The 14427-nt window shown below is 48.6% G+C and overlaps 2 protein-coding genes across 2 annotated transcripts; one reads left to right on the forward strand and one right to left on the reverse strand.

Annotated features, from left to right (window-relative positions):
* Positions 1 to 3819: 3819 nt before the first annotated feature.
* LOC146355499 (uncharacterized) lies at positions 3820 to 6494 on the forward strand. Its single transcript, XM_084829909.1, has 3 exons — positions 3820 to 4087; positions 4500 to 5728; positions 6213 to 6494. Exons 1-3 carry the CDS (start codon positions 3820 to 3822, stop codon positions 6492 to 6494), a joined length of 1779 nt encoding a protein of 592 aa, XP_084686035.1.
* Positions 6495 to 6715: 221 nt separating this feature from the next.
* On the reverse strand, positions 6716 to 10075 carry LOC146355500 (uncharacterized). The gene is made up of 3 exons (XM_084829910.1): positions 9808 to 10075; positions 8147 to 9395; positions 6716 to 6734 (listed from the first exon to the last, which is right to left on the reverse strand). Exons 1-3 carry the CDS (start codon positions 10073 to 10075, stop codon positions 6716 to 6718), a joined length of 1536 nt encoding a protein of 511 aa, XP_084686036.1.
* Between the last annotated feature and the right edge of the window lie 4352 nt (positions 10076 to 14427).

Below are 14427 nucleotides of genomic sequence, written 5' to 3' on the forward strand. Positions count from 1 at the left end.
GGTATGCTTCCCCATACTTAGTCCTAGGTAATCCAGTCCTCCTTACTTGTGAGTAGACAATTATAGGATGGATTTTTGTACTGTGCAGCTTCTCACTGCTACTTCTGAATAGATATGAACAGGGGTCCATCTGCCTCTGATGAAGTCAACAGTGCCTACAAAACCAAGGCCAAAGTGAATTTGTTAGTCTTGAATATGCCATATGAAACTTTGAGGTGATAAAAAGAAGGTGGAATTCAGACACTCTGACTGTTTGTTGCTGGGTTCCAAAGACTCATTGTCTGTGTGGCTCTGAGGATAACATCATCATCCATCATCGTCATCTGTGGCTGGCCCCCATTGTTCTACACTCATGATCTTGAAGTCACTTGATTCTCTATGCAATGGCGGTTGCTGTTTGTACAGGACAATCTGGGCCCAAACCAAAGTAATATTTTGAGAATTATTTTTATTTTTGTTACAACATGCAAAGGGGTGGATTGGGGATGCTTCAAGGGCAGAATCCTATGCAGCTTTAGACATAAAAATGTCTTACAACTCCCAGGATGCTTCAGCCAGCCATGCTGGGTGTGGGATGCGGAGAGTTGAAGGCTTTCTTTCAGTCTAAACATACATAGGATTGTGCACTGAATTGTTCCTTTCAAGCACCAGATTGCAAACAGCCTCCCCCTGCATTCCGTCAACACAAGAACAGCCATCAAAATAACAGCCAGGGGTCACTAACCAAAGGTCCTCTGTTATTCAAATATATATAACTAATTTCAACCTATAAATAAATCTTTCAGACTAAGACATTTTCCTGAATTCTCCTTTTCTTCATGGATAGACCGTCCCTTTTTCTAGATGTACTGAAAGTTGTCGGCCTGGATATGCCATGTTGATTAAGGAAGGAGAGCCCATCTGTTGCTATGCTTGTGTCCCATGTTCAGAAGGAACAATCTCCACTCAAGAAGGTATGTGTCTCTAGAGCCAAGAGCTGCTATTCAGGGATAGGGCGCACACACACTAAGATGTTCTGGCAAGGGTTATTTTAGACACAGTATCCTTTCTGGGTTTATTTTCGGATATTTATATATCATGTTTTCATTTTCAGTTTGTATGATTACCACTTCCGAGGAAGCCTGTTGCCAAACAGGAGTATATTCAGTTTCCTGTAAAAATGGAAGGCCACAACTTCCGCACCATAGTTCTTCCAGCTGCAATTAATTACTCTTCCTCCTGGTAGCATTTAGCCAGGTTCATCTACATCTTGTAATTCTGTTCTTTGTATCATGCTATTATGTTTGTGTTCCTTTTTGTATACACACTGTTTTTGTCCCCTGATATTACAATATTATATAATTTATATTTCTGTCTTCCAGTTGTGTGCAGTTTAGCATTCTTGGGGCTTATTTTGGTTCAGATCATTGGACCATCTAGTCCTGCATCCTGTTCCCAAAGTATCCAGCCTGGTGCCTCTGAGAAGCCCATAAGTAGGTCTTGAAGACAATAGCCCTCTCCTGTTGTTAGTATCATCTCCTCTATCCTTGTTTCCTCTTCCTCTTGTGGCATTTATGCTTTTACCTCCTAACATTTCTTTAGAGTAGGGCTGGTCAGAAGGTAGATCTCAGAACCTTCAGGACTTCAATTTCCAGAAGCTCCTGCTAGTATAGCCAATGCTGGGAAAGCAGGGATTTGAATTCCAAAACATCATGAAATCTATGTTCTTTCCACCCCTGTTTTAGAGGATGTAATGGACCACTGACCAAGAGTGATGGTAAATAGATTGTAGCAGCTTTCCACAACCTGGTTCCTCTCAGATGTTCTCGAGGTCAACTGCCATCAGCCTGAGGCATGATGCCAGTGGTCAATAATGCTGCAAATTGAAGTCCAAAACATTTCCAGGACAACCATTTGGATAAGGCTGGATTGTGCTGATGCTGTAGGTGGTCTTTTCCCCCCCCAGATGCAGCCCATTGCAACAAGTGTCCAGAGGATCAACATCCAAACAGGGACCGAGATCGATGTGTTCCTAAGCTGATCAGCTTCCTCTCCTACAAAGGAACATTGGGGATCATCCTCGCCTTCTTTTCCCTTTTCTTAGGCCTCACCACTGGCCTTCTTTTAGGAATCTTCATTAACTATCGAGAAACTCCAGTGGTCAAAGCCAACAACCGTGCCCTCACCTACATGCTCCTCGTATCCCTCCTGCTTTCCTTCTTGTCATCCTTCCTATTCATAGGTCAGCCTCAGAAGATAACCTGCCTTCTCAGGCAAACTGCCTTCAGCGTCATCTACTCGGTTGCCGTCTCTTGTTTGTTGGCAAAAACTATCATGGTGGTGGCAGCGTTTCTAGCCACAAAGCCAGGAAACAGGATGAGGAAATGGCTGGGGAAGAGTTTAGCAACCTCCATTGTAATTTCTTCCTCTAGTGTTCAAGTTGTTATCTGTATTATCTGGCTGGGAATGTCACCTCCATTTCTGGACTATGACATACATTCGCAACGTGGGCAAATCATCCTGCAATGCAATGAAGGATCTGTCATCATGTTTTATATCACACTTGGCTACATGGGCTTCCTGGCTGCTGTCTGTTTCACGGTGGCTTTCCTAGCCAGGAAGTTGCCTGGGGCATTCAATGAAGCCAAGTTGATCACCTTCAGCATGTTGGTGTTTTGCAGTGTTTGGGTGTCCTTTGTGCCCACCTACCTGAGCACCAAAGGGAAATACATGGTAGCTGTGCAGGTCTTCTCTATTTTGGCCTCCAGTTTGGGCTTACTGGGCTGCATCTTCATCCCCAAATGCTATATTATTGTATTGAGGCCAGATCTGAATAAAAAGGAGCATCTAATGATGAAACCAAAAGACTGCATATGATGCAAGTCCACTGATATTGTACAGGATGGTGGTAATTAAAGCAATGAACTGCCTTGAGAGTGAACTCCATTTGTATGCTTTTCTAACAAATCTCTCTTCTTTCCAAATGCATTGAAAAAAGAATCTATCTATTTTGACAAATAGCTGGCTAGGTGATGCTGAAAGCTGTCCAGCACATCTGGGGGGTGCCAGGATGGGGACAGCCAATTTAGAGTGTGTGTGTCAGAGGACGTGGCCCTAGGGATGTCAGAGAATTTCTCCACGAATCTCCGGGAGGCCAAATGCCAACTCATTCGGCCCCCCGAAATTGGTGGAGAAATGGTCCACCACCACCCCCGGGATGGGACTTACCTCATGCGAATGTCCCTCATGGTGACGGCTCCCGGCGGCGGTTTGGCGGCAGTTCGGGGGCGGCGGCGGGTCTTCCAACCGGCTGCCACCACCACCATTTCCAAGTAAAAAAAAAAAAAAAGTGATAGGCTACGTAAAGATTTACATAGCCTATCACAGCTAGATTTTCAAAAAACACCGTGATAGGCTACGTAAATGTTTACGTAGCCTATCACGGCAGACTTTGGGGGGAAAAAAAAAGCTTGTATGCAAATGGCAGCACACATGGGCGCCGCCATTTGCATTCCTTATTTTGGCATGGGTAGTCTACGTAAATATTTACGTACACTACGGCGAAAATAAGGGCAACGTGTTTGTAACATAAATATTTTTTTCTATGTCAATATTTACGTAGACTACGGCGAAAATAAGGGCAACACTAAGCCATGCCACACCGGGTGGGGCCGCCATTACGATGGGCATCCCTGCATCTGCCCAACCCCAGGGGGGGCCCATCCCTGCTCCAAACCTCGCAGGTGGGGTTTACGGGCGGGGGGAGCATCCGCGGCCCCTCCGGCTGCTGAGCCTCCTTCGGCCGGTGACAGAGTGGCTCCTCAGCACACCCCATCCGCCATGGCTGCCTGCACAGCCGTGTGGCAAGGCCCCATAGGCAAGAGCTCTAAGGAGCTTGGGGCGGGCAGCAATGACCCTTATGCCCAGGTAGAGAATAGGGCAATCCCGACCAGGGGTACATCCACTCCCCTGGGATATCACCTATTGCCAGCAACAAAAGAGAAAATATTCCAGGGAGAATTTGTTGACATCTTCTCCCTGTTATTCCGTGAGTCTGAAACAAAGGAAGGGGAGAAATCTGGCGATAGGGATCAGGAGAGGCTCAGGCGTAAGAAGGTGTCACGCACTTGGGCAAATTGGCTGCCCGGCTTTTTAATATATATGGGTGTCATTCAGCAAAAGCACCCAGAGTGTGGTTGGGTCCTCACTAAGTATTTGGATATTATATATAGGGCCTACACCGAATACGAGGGCGGAGCCTGGCTGGCCTATGACGAATCCTTCCGTATGCGGGCGGCATTTGACCCCACGTTGTGCTGGGACGCCAAAGATCAGGATCTTTGGCTGCAGTTTATGACCCCTGCCAGGCCGGGTTTTGGCGCGCGATCTGATAGTGGGCACATATTAGCTAAGCTGACACGTGCCTCAGCCCCTAAGGCTGGAGCAGGACAGCTGGTTCAACACCGCGCTCTCTGTTGGGAGTTTGGTTCCAAGGGCGTCTGCTTTAAAAACCCATGCAGATTTCGCCACGCGTGCTCCATTTGCGGGGGACAACATGCCTTCATTGGCTGCCCAAAGGCCAAAGGTCAGCAGGGCTCAAATGGTGAATGGCAGGGTGGTAGGAAGCCCGGAGGCAACACACAACCTCCACCAAAACGGCCCCAGTCCAATTAAGTTGCAGCCCCTACGGCGCCTTTTGAAGCGCTACCCGCTTCGGGAGGACGCCTGCTACTTGGAAGAGGGATTTTTCCTGGGTTTTAGGATTCCATTTCAGGGGCAACGCCAGGCCCAAATTTGCCGGAATCAGAAATCTATTGCAGGTTTCGAACACCTAGTCTTGGATAAGATCAATAAGGAAGTGGTCTCGGGGCGGGTCATTGGTCCATTCGATTCCCCTCCTTTCCTCAACCTCAGGGTCTCCCCTTTGGGCATTGTGCCTAAAAAGGCCGCAGGTGAATACCGGCTGATCCACAACTTGTCCTTCCCCAGGGGGGAGTCTGTGAACGACGCCATTCCTGACCACCTGTGCTCTGTTCACTACATGCCATTTGATGCGGCAGTATCTATGGTGAAGGCACTGGGCCCTGGGGCCCTCATGGGAAAATGCGACATTAAATCCGCATTCTGCCTCTTGCCAATTTCCCCCGATGATTTCGACCTTTTAGGATTCAGTTTTTCTGGTCAGTTCTACGTCGACAGGGCCCTACCCATGGGACGTTCCGTGTCTTGTGCTATGTTTGAGAAGTTCAGTTCCTTTTTGGAATGGGCTCTGATTGATAAAACCGGGTCCCATAGCACTGTGCACTACCTCGACGATTTCCTATTTGCGGGTCCATCTGGCACCCCCCAGTGTGCACGGCTAATGCAGGAATTTTCCGCCCTCACAAATGAGCTGGGTGTACCTTTGGCGGGGGAAAAAACCGAGGGCCCTTCCCCCACTATTACATTTTTGGGCATGGAACTGGACTCCGTGAATCAGTTGCATAGGCTCCCGGTGGACAAATTACCGGCCCTAAAGGATAGGATACAGCACATGCTTCATTCTAAGAAAGTCACACTGTTGGCATTGCAGGAAGTTGTTGGGCATCTTAATTCCGCCTGTTGGGTAGTTGCCCCCGGCAGGGCCTTCCTTAGACGCCTTTGTAACGCCATGCGGGGCCTGCGCTTGCCGCACCATCGCATTCGGGTATCATCAGCCATGAAAGATGATCTTTTTGTGTGGCTGCATTTCCTTAACACATTCAATGGCGTTTCCTTCTGGAGGAAGGAGTTGCTATTGGAAGCAGAACTTCAGATACATTCAGATTCATCTGGGGCCCTAGGCTTTGGGGTTGTGTTTCACGATCGATGGTGCCATACACGTTGGCCGGCTGAGTGGTTAGCCCTAGGCATCGGAAGAGACCTTACTTTCTTAGAGCTCTTTCTGATATATGTTGCCGCGTACCTGTGGGCAGCCCAGCTTGCTAATTCTGTCGTGCATTTCTGGTGCGACAAGCAAGCCACTGTCCAGATCATTAATTCTTTGTCATCGCGCAACAGTAGGGTCATGGCCTTGCTTCGGGCTTTCACTCTGCAGTGCCCGCGCTTTAATATTTTATTCCCACAGTGGAGAGCCCGCCCGGAGCCACCACAGGAGGGTGACAAGGCTCTGCTTATTCGCTCTCCCCCCACCTGCACCATAAACACTCCCAAATGCCCCTTCGCAGATTGGCCAAAAAGACATCATTGCCTAGTTCGGTGAGATGAACACCGTCCGCCCTGTAGAGTATCCCCCAAGCGGGAAAAAAGTCGGGGTGGATGATGGTCTGGTCGCCCAGTTTGATCAGGAAGTTCCCGATCTCTCTGTTGACCTTTTTATGGGCCTTATCCATGGCACGAGGATCCAAGCCATCCCTCCAGTCCACTCTAGGCAACACGTTGAACCAGATAATGGTGATTCCTGGCCAGCAACGCTGAATCACCTGCAAGTCCTCCCAAGCTTGAAGAATCAGGGCCTTGCCTTTCAGCAGGCCTAAATCGTTTCCCCCCCTAAGTGCAACACTAGAATCTGTGGGGGAACCTCCACCAGCCCGTGCTGAAATAACGTGGGCAGGAGGTGCTCCCAACGCATCCCGCGTCTGCCCAACCACTGAATGGTGGCATAGTGGCTGAGCCCTAGCTGGGATCCGCAGCTGGAGGAGGCCCTCCGACCGGCCCAAAAACCATACTGTGCCCGCAGATGAGCACCTTCATTGGATCACTCGCACTCCAGTGATCTAGAAGAACAAGAAAAGTAATGAATGGAAATGTCCACACAAGCTAAGGGCCCGACAGTGGCCTCATGTATGCCCGATACGCCTTGGAGCGCCACCTACCGACCGACTGCACCTTATCTGATGTGAACCCCAGAGACGCAGCGGTGGAGGCGGCCCCAATCCAGAAGGAATGTGTGCCAAAACGAAGAGCGCCCAAACCCAGCGCCTTTAATGCTTGTTGTGTGACTGCCCAAAATTGATATTTGGTTAAAGGAGAAGAGTCTGTATGGCAAAAAAGGGGGCTGGGCAGGTTTCCCCGAACCTTCAGAAAGTCCCTCAATGCCGTGACCAGGCAGACGTCCAGCACGGGGGCTGGAAACAGGGACATGCTGATGTCCCCCCTGGTCAGTCTTGGACCTCCTAAACTGAATAAAGGCTCAGTGCTGAGAAAACTGTAAGTCATTAAACTGCAAGGCTCATCCTGAGAGGTCGCCCTTAGCGGACACCACCAACTCCGATATCCTGAATGCCCCAAAGAATGCTGTAAGAGCTGCAGCATGAAATAATGAGGCTTCTTGAGGGGATTTGCACAAGGAAGGCCACAGATCCCACAAGCCCAGCAATATGTCTGGTGACAGAGGGCGTCTAGGGTCAGGAGGCACTGAGGACCCCCTGGACCAGCCCTGAAGCATCCGCCAGACCCGGACGTCCATGGTCTTATCTGCTACACCTTTCATTTTAGACCAGAAGGGAAGTGCAGCAAGCCTACCCCCGATGGTCCGGGCCGCTAGGCCCTGCCTGTGGGCATGCAGGCAAAACTGCAGTAGGTGATCAACCGGTATTGGCCAACACTGTGGAAGATGTGCAGCCACCCAGAATGAAAAGAACTCCCTAGCTGACCTGGCGCAAGCCACTCTCATGCTGGGGGCTAAGGACTGCAGGATGGCCTGTTCCGCCTCTTCCAGGCAACTTCCCACAGAGCGGCTGGCATGGTGTCCGGAATAGCCTGCGCCAAGGGGGCTAGTTCTCGGAAACGTTGCACCTGGTTTCGTGACAATGCATCAGCTAAGGCATTATCCATGCCAGGAATGTGTCGTGCACAGAATAAAATATTAAAGCGCGGGCACTGCAGAGTGAAAGCCCGAAGCAAGGCCATGACCCTACTGTTGCGCGATGACAAAGAATTAATGATTTGGACAGTGGCTTGCTTGTCGCACCAGAAATGCACGACAGAATTAGCAAGCTGGGCTGCCCACAGGTACGCGGCAACATATATCAGAAAGAGCTCTAAGAAAGTAAGGTCTCTTCCGATGCCTAGGGCTAACCACTCAGCCGGCCAACGTGTATGGCACCATCGATCGTGAAACACAACCCCAAAGCCTAGGGCCCCAGATGAATCTGAATGTATCTGAAGTTCTGCTTCCAATAGCAACTCCTTCCTCCAGAAGGAAACGCCATTGAATGTGTTAAGGAAATGCAGCCACACAAAAAGATCATCTTTCATGGCTGATGATACCCGAATGCGATGGTGCGGCAAGCGCAGGCCCCGCATGGCGTTACAAAGGCGTCTAAGGAAGGCCCTGCCGGGGGCAACTACCCAACAGGCGGAATTAAGATGCCCAACAACTTCCTGCAATGCCAACAGTGTGACTTTCTTAGAATGAAGCATGTGCTGTATCCTATCCTTTAGGGCCGGTAATTTGTCCACCGGGAGCCTATGCAACTGATTCACGGAGTCCAGTTCCATGCCCAAAAATGTAATAGTGGGGGAAGGGCCCTCGGTTTTTTCCCCCGCCAAAGGTACACCCAGCTCATTTGTGAGGGCGGAAAATTCCTGCATTAGCCGTGCACACTGGGGGGTGCCAGATGGACCCGCAAATAGGAAATCGTCGAGGTAGTGCACAGTGCTATGGGACCCGGTTTTATCAATCAGAGCCCATTCCAAAAAGGAACTGAACTTCTCAAACATAGCACAAGACACGGAACGTCCCATGGGTAGGGCCCTGTCGACGTAGAACTGACCAGAAAAACTGAATCCTAAAAGGTCGAAATCATCGGGGGAAATTGGCAAGAGGCAGAATGCGGATTTAATGTCGCATTTTCCCATGAGGGCCCCAGGGCCCAGTGCCTTCACCATAGATACTGCCGCATCAAATGGCATGTAGTGAACAGAGCACAGGTGGTCAGGAATGGCGTCGTTCACAGACTCCCCCCTGGGGAAGGACAAGTTGTGGATCAGCCGGTATTCACCTGCGGCCTTTTTAGGCACAATGCCCAAAGGGGAGACCCTGAGGTTGAGGAAAGGAGGGGAATCGAATGGACCAATGACCCGCCCCGAGACCACTTCCTTATTGATCTTATCCAAGACTAGGTGTTCGAAACCTGCAATAGATTTCTGATTCCGGCAAATTTGGGCCTGGCGTTGCCCCTGAAATGGAATCCTAAAACCCAGGAAAAATCCCTCTTCCAAGTAGCAGGCGTCCTCCCGAAGCGGGTAGCGCTTCAAAAGGCGCCGTAGGGGCTGCAACTTAATTGGACTGGGGCCGTTTTGGTGGAGGTTGTGTGTTGCCTCCGGGCTTCCTACCACCCTGCCATTCACCATTTGAGCCCTGCTGACCTTTGGCCTTTGGGCAGCCAATGAAGGCATGTTGTCCCCCGCAAATGGAGCACGCGTGGCGAAATCTGCATGGGTTTTTAAAGCAGACGCCCTTGGAACCAAACTCCCAACAGAGAGCGCGGTGTTGAACCAGCTGTCCTGCTCCAGCCTTAGGGGCTGAGGCACGTGTCAGCTTAGCTAATATGTGCCCACTATCAGATCGCGCGCCAAAACCCGGCCTGGCAGGGGTCATAAACTGCAGCCAAAGATCCTGATCTTTGGCGTCCCAGCACAACGTGGGGTCAAATGCCGCCCGCATACGGAAGGATTCGTCATAGGCCAGCCAGGCTCCGCCCTCGTATTCGGTGTAGGCCCTATATATAATATCCAAATACTTAGTGAGGACCCAACCACACTCTGGGTGCTTTTGCTGAATGACACCCATATATATTAAAAAGCCGGGCAGCCAATTTGCCCAAGTGCGTGACACCTTCTTACGCCTGAGCCTCTCCTGATCCCTATCGCCAGATTTCTCCCCTTCCTTTGTTTCAGACTCACGGAATAACAGGGAGAAGATGTCAACAAATTCTCCCTGGAATATTTTCTCTTTTGTTGCTGGCAATAGGTGATATCCCAGGGGAGTGGATGTACCCCTGGTCGGGATTGCCCTATTCTCTACCTGGGCATAAGGGTCATTGCTGCCCGCCCCAAGCTCCTTAGAGCTCTTGCCTATGGGGCCTTGCCACACGGCTGTGCAGGCAGCCATGGAGGATGGGGTGTGCTGAGGAGCCACTCTGTCACCGGCCGAAGGAGGCTCAGCAGCCGGAGGGGCCGCGGATGCTCCCCCCGCCCGTAAACCCCACCTGCGAGGTTTGGAGCAGGGATGGGCCCCCCCTGGGGTTGGGCAGATGCAGGGATGCCCATCGTAATGGCGGCCCCACCCGGTGTGGCATGGCTTAGTGTTGCCCTTATTTTCGCCGTAGTCTACGTAAATATTGACATAGAAAAAAATATTTATGTTACAAACACGTTGCCCTTATTTTCGCCGTAGTGTACGTAAATATTTACGTAGACTACCCGTGCCAAAATAAGGAATGCAAATGGCGGCGCCCATGTGTGCTGCCATTTGCATACAAGCTTTTTTTTTCCCCCCAAAGTCTGCCGTGATAGGCTACGTAAACATTTACGTAGCCTATCACGGTGTTTTTTGAAAATCTAGCTGTGATAGGCTATGTAAATCTTTACGTAGCCTATCACTTTTTTTTTTTTTTTACTTGGAAATGGTGGTGGTGGCAGCCGGTTGGAAGACCCGCCGCCGCCCCCGAACTGCCGCCAAACCGCCGCCGGGAGCCGTCACCATGAGGGACATTCGCATGAGGTAAGTCCCATCCCGGGGGTGGTGGTGGACCATTTCTCCACCAATTTCGGGGGGCCGAATGAGTTGGCATTTGGCCTCCCGGAGATTCGTGGAGAAATTCTCTGACATCCCTAGGGCCACGTCCTCTGACACACACACTCTAAATTGGCTGTCCCCATCCTGGCACCCCCCAGATGTGCTGGACAGCTTTCAGCATCACCTAGCCAGCTATTTGTCAAAATAGATAGATTCTTTTTTCAATGCATTTGGAAAGAAGAGAGATTTGTTAGAAAAGCATACAAATGGAGTTCACTCTCAAGGCAGTTCATTGCTTTAATTACCACCATCCTGTACAATATCAGTGGACTTGCATCATATGCAGTCTTTTGGTTTCATCATTAGATGCTCCTTTTTATTCAGATCTGGCCTCAATACAATAATATAGCATTTGGGGATGAAGATGCAGCCCAGTAAGCCCAAACTGGAGGCCAAAATAGAGAAGACCTGCACAGCTACCATGTATTTCCCTTTGGTGCTCAGGTAGGTGGGCACAAAGGACACCCAAACACTGCAAAACACCAACATGCTGAAGGTGATCAACTTGGCTTCATTGAATGCCCCAGGCAACTTCCTGGCTAGGAAAGCCACCGTGAAACAGACAGCAGCCAGGAAGCCCATGTAGCCAAGTGTGATATAAAACATGATGACAGATCCTTCATTGCATTGCAGGATGATTTGCCCACGTTGCGAATGTATGTCATAGTCCAGAAATGGAGGTGACATTCCCAGCCAGATAATACAGATAACAACTTGAACACTAGAGGAAGAAATTACAATGGAGGTTGCTAAACTCTTCCCCAGCCATTTCCTCATCCTGTTTCCTGGCTTTGTGGCTAGAAACGCTGCCACCACCATGATAGTTTTTGCCAACAAACAAGAGACGGCAACCGAGTAGATGACGCTGAAGGCAGTTTGCCTGAGAAGGCAGGTTATCTTCTGAGGCTGACCTATGAATAGGAAGGATGACAAGAAGGAAAGCAGGAGGGATACGAGGAGCATGTAGGTGAGGGCACGGTTGTTGGCTTTGACCACTGGAGTTTCTCGATAGTTAATGAAGATTCCTAAAAGAAGGCCAGTGGTGAGGCCTAAGAAAAGGGAAAAGAAGGCGAGGATGATCCCCAATGTTCCTTTGTAGGAGAGGAAGCTGATCAGCTTAGGAACACATCGATCTCGGTCCCTGTTTGGATGTTGATCCTCTGGACACTTGTTGCAATGGGCTGCATCTGGGGGGGGAAAAGACCACCTACAGCATCAGCACAATCCAGCCTTATCCAAATGGTTGTCCTGGAAATGTTTTGGACTTCAATTTGCAGCATTATTGACCACTGGCATCATGCCTCAGGCTGATGGCAGTTGACCTCGAGAACATCTGAGAGGAACCAGGTTGTGGAAAGCTGCTACAATCTATTTACCATCACTCTTGGTCAGTGGTCCATTACATCCTCTAAAACAGGGGTGGAAAGAACATAGATTTCATGATGTTTTGGAATTCAAATCCCTGCTTTCCCAGCATTGGCTATACTAGCAGGAGCTTCTGGAAATTGAAGTCCTGAAGGTTCTGAGATCTACCTTCTGACCAGCCCTACTCTAAAGAAATGTTAGGAGGTAAAAGCATAAATGCCACAAGAGGAAGAGGAAACAAGGATAGAGGAGATGATACTAACAACAGGAGAGGGCTATTGTCTTCAAGACCTACTTATGGGCTTCTCAGAGGCACCAGGCTGGATACTTTGGGAACAGGATGCAGGACTAGATGGTCCAATGATCTGAACCAAAATAAGCCCCAAGAATGCTAAACTGCACACAACTGGAAGACAGAAATATAAATTATATAATATTGTAATATCAGGGGACAAAAACAGTGTGTATACAAAAAGGAACACAAACATAATAGCATGATACAAAGAACAGAATTACAAGATGTAGATGAACCTGGCTAAATGCTACCAGGAGGAAGAGTAATTAATTGCAGCTGGAAGAACTATGGTGCGGAAGTTGTGGCCTTCCATTTTTACAGGAAACTGAATATACTCCTGTTTGGCAACAGGCTTCCTCGGAAGTGGTAATCATACAAACTGAAAATGAAAACATGATATATAAATATCCGAAAATAAACCCAGAAAGGATACTGTGTCTAAAATAACCCTTGCCAGAACATCTTAGTGTGTGTGCGCCCTATCCCTGAATAGCAGCTCTTGGCTCTAGAGACACATACCTTCTTGAGTGGAGATTGTTCCTTCTGAACATGGGACACAAGCATAGCAACAGATGGGCTCTCCTTCCTTAATCAACATGGCATATCCAGGCCGACAACTTTCAGTACATCTAGAAAAAGGGACGGTCTATCCATGAAGAAAAGGAGAATTCAGGAAAATGTCTTAGTCTGAAAGATTTATTTATAGGTTGAAATTAGTTATATATATTTGAATAACAGAGGACCTTTGGTTAGTGACCCCTGGCTGTTATTTTGATGGCTGTTCTTGTGTTGACGGAATGCAGGGGGAGGCTGTTTGCAATCTGGTGCTTGAAAGGAACAATTCAGTGCACAATCCTATGTATGTTTAGACTGAAAGAAAGCCTTCAACTCTCCGCATCCCACACCCAGCATGGCTGGCTGAAGCATCCTGGGAGTTGTAAGACATTTTTATGTCTAAAGCTGCATAGGATTCTGCCCTTGAAGCATCCCCAATCCACCCCTTTGCATGTTGTAACAAAAATAAAAATAATTCTCAAAATATTACTTTGGTTTGGGCCCAGATTGTCCTGTACAAACAGCAACCGCCATTGCATAGAGAATCAAGTGACTTCAAGATCATGAGTGTAGAACAATGGGGGCCAGCCACAGATGACGATGATGGATGATGATGTTATCCTCAGAGCCACACAGACAATGAGTCTTTGGAACCCAGCAACAAACAGTCAGAGTGTCTGAATTCCACCTTCTTTTTATCACCTCAAAGTTTCATATGGCATATTCAAGACTAACAAATTCACTTTGGCCTTGGTTTTGTAGGCACTGTTGACTTCATCAGAGGCAGATGGACCCCTGTTCATATCTATTCAGAAGTAGCAGTGAGAAGCTGCACAGTACAAAAATCCATCCTATAATTGTCTACTCACAAGTAAGGAGGACTGGATTACCTAGGACTAAGTATGGGGAAGCATACCTGCAATGCTGAGTGTGTGGGGTGGTGGGGTTGTATAATAATGAAGGATTTGCTGGTATATTTAACAAATAAAATTATAAAGGGGCTAAAGAAAGGGTCAAAAAAAGAAAGAAAAAGATCCAACATGGAGTGTACAAAAACATTTTAATACATTTCTACCAATAGATACAGAAATCTCTCTCCCTCTCATTCACACACACACGTACACAAACAGAGCCACCCCTTTCACACAGAAAACAAAACTTCAAAGCAAAATCAGGGCCAGCAAATGCACAGGTGACCCACACATTGCTATACAATGGCACACATGATGGGAGGCAGGGGGATCTTCCCCTACACTGCCCCGCTTCCCTGCCCCCTCTGCTGCCTTCTGTGGAATGGGTAATTTATGATGGTCATGCCCACCAGATAATCCATTTTATGAATGGGCACACCCTCTCATGGAGGCCATGTTTTGACACCCCCCACAAGAATTTGCAACATTTCAAATTGGCCTTATAAACAAGATAGAGGACCATTGGCCTACCCAAATTC

This window comes from Heloderma suspectum, chromosome 2 (assembly GCF_057233095.1).
Source record: "Heloderma suspectum isolate Gila_16-S chromosome 2, 16-S_ref, whole genome shotgun sequence".
NCBI lineage: Eukaryota > Metazoa > Chordata > Lepidosauria > Squamata > Helodermatidae > Heloderma > Heloderma suspectum.

What these genes read in the sequence shown, in the direction of transcription:
- LOC146355499 (XM_084829909.1), top strand. Translation starts at nt 3,820, where the DNA reads ATGGCTGCCTGCACAGCCGTGTGGCAAGGCCCCATAGGCAAGAGCTCT. An exon ending in GGATCAGGAGAGGCTCAGGC is followed by an intron (nt 4,088 to 4,499) that starts GTAAGAAGGTGT and finishes AAACCCATGCAG; the next exon opens with ATTTCGCCACGCGTGCTCCA. An exon ending in TCCTTAACACATTCAATGGC is followed by an intron (nt 5,729 to 6,212) that starts GTTTCCTTCTGG and finishes ATCATTGCCTAG; the next exon opens with TTCGGTGAGATGAACACCGT.
- LOC146355500 (XM_084829910.1), bottom strand. Translation starts at nt 10,075, where the DNA reads ATGGCTGCCTGCACAGCCGTGTGGCAAGGCCCCATAGGCAAGAGCTCT. An exon ending in GGATCAGGAGAGGCTCAGGC is followed by an intron (nt 9,396 to 9,807) that starts GTAAGAAGGTGT and finishes AAACCCATGCAG; the next exon opens with ATTTCGCCACGCGTGCTCCA.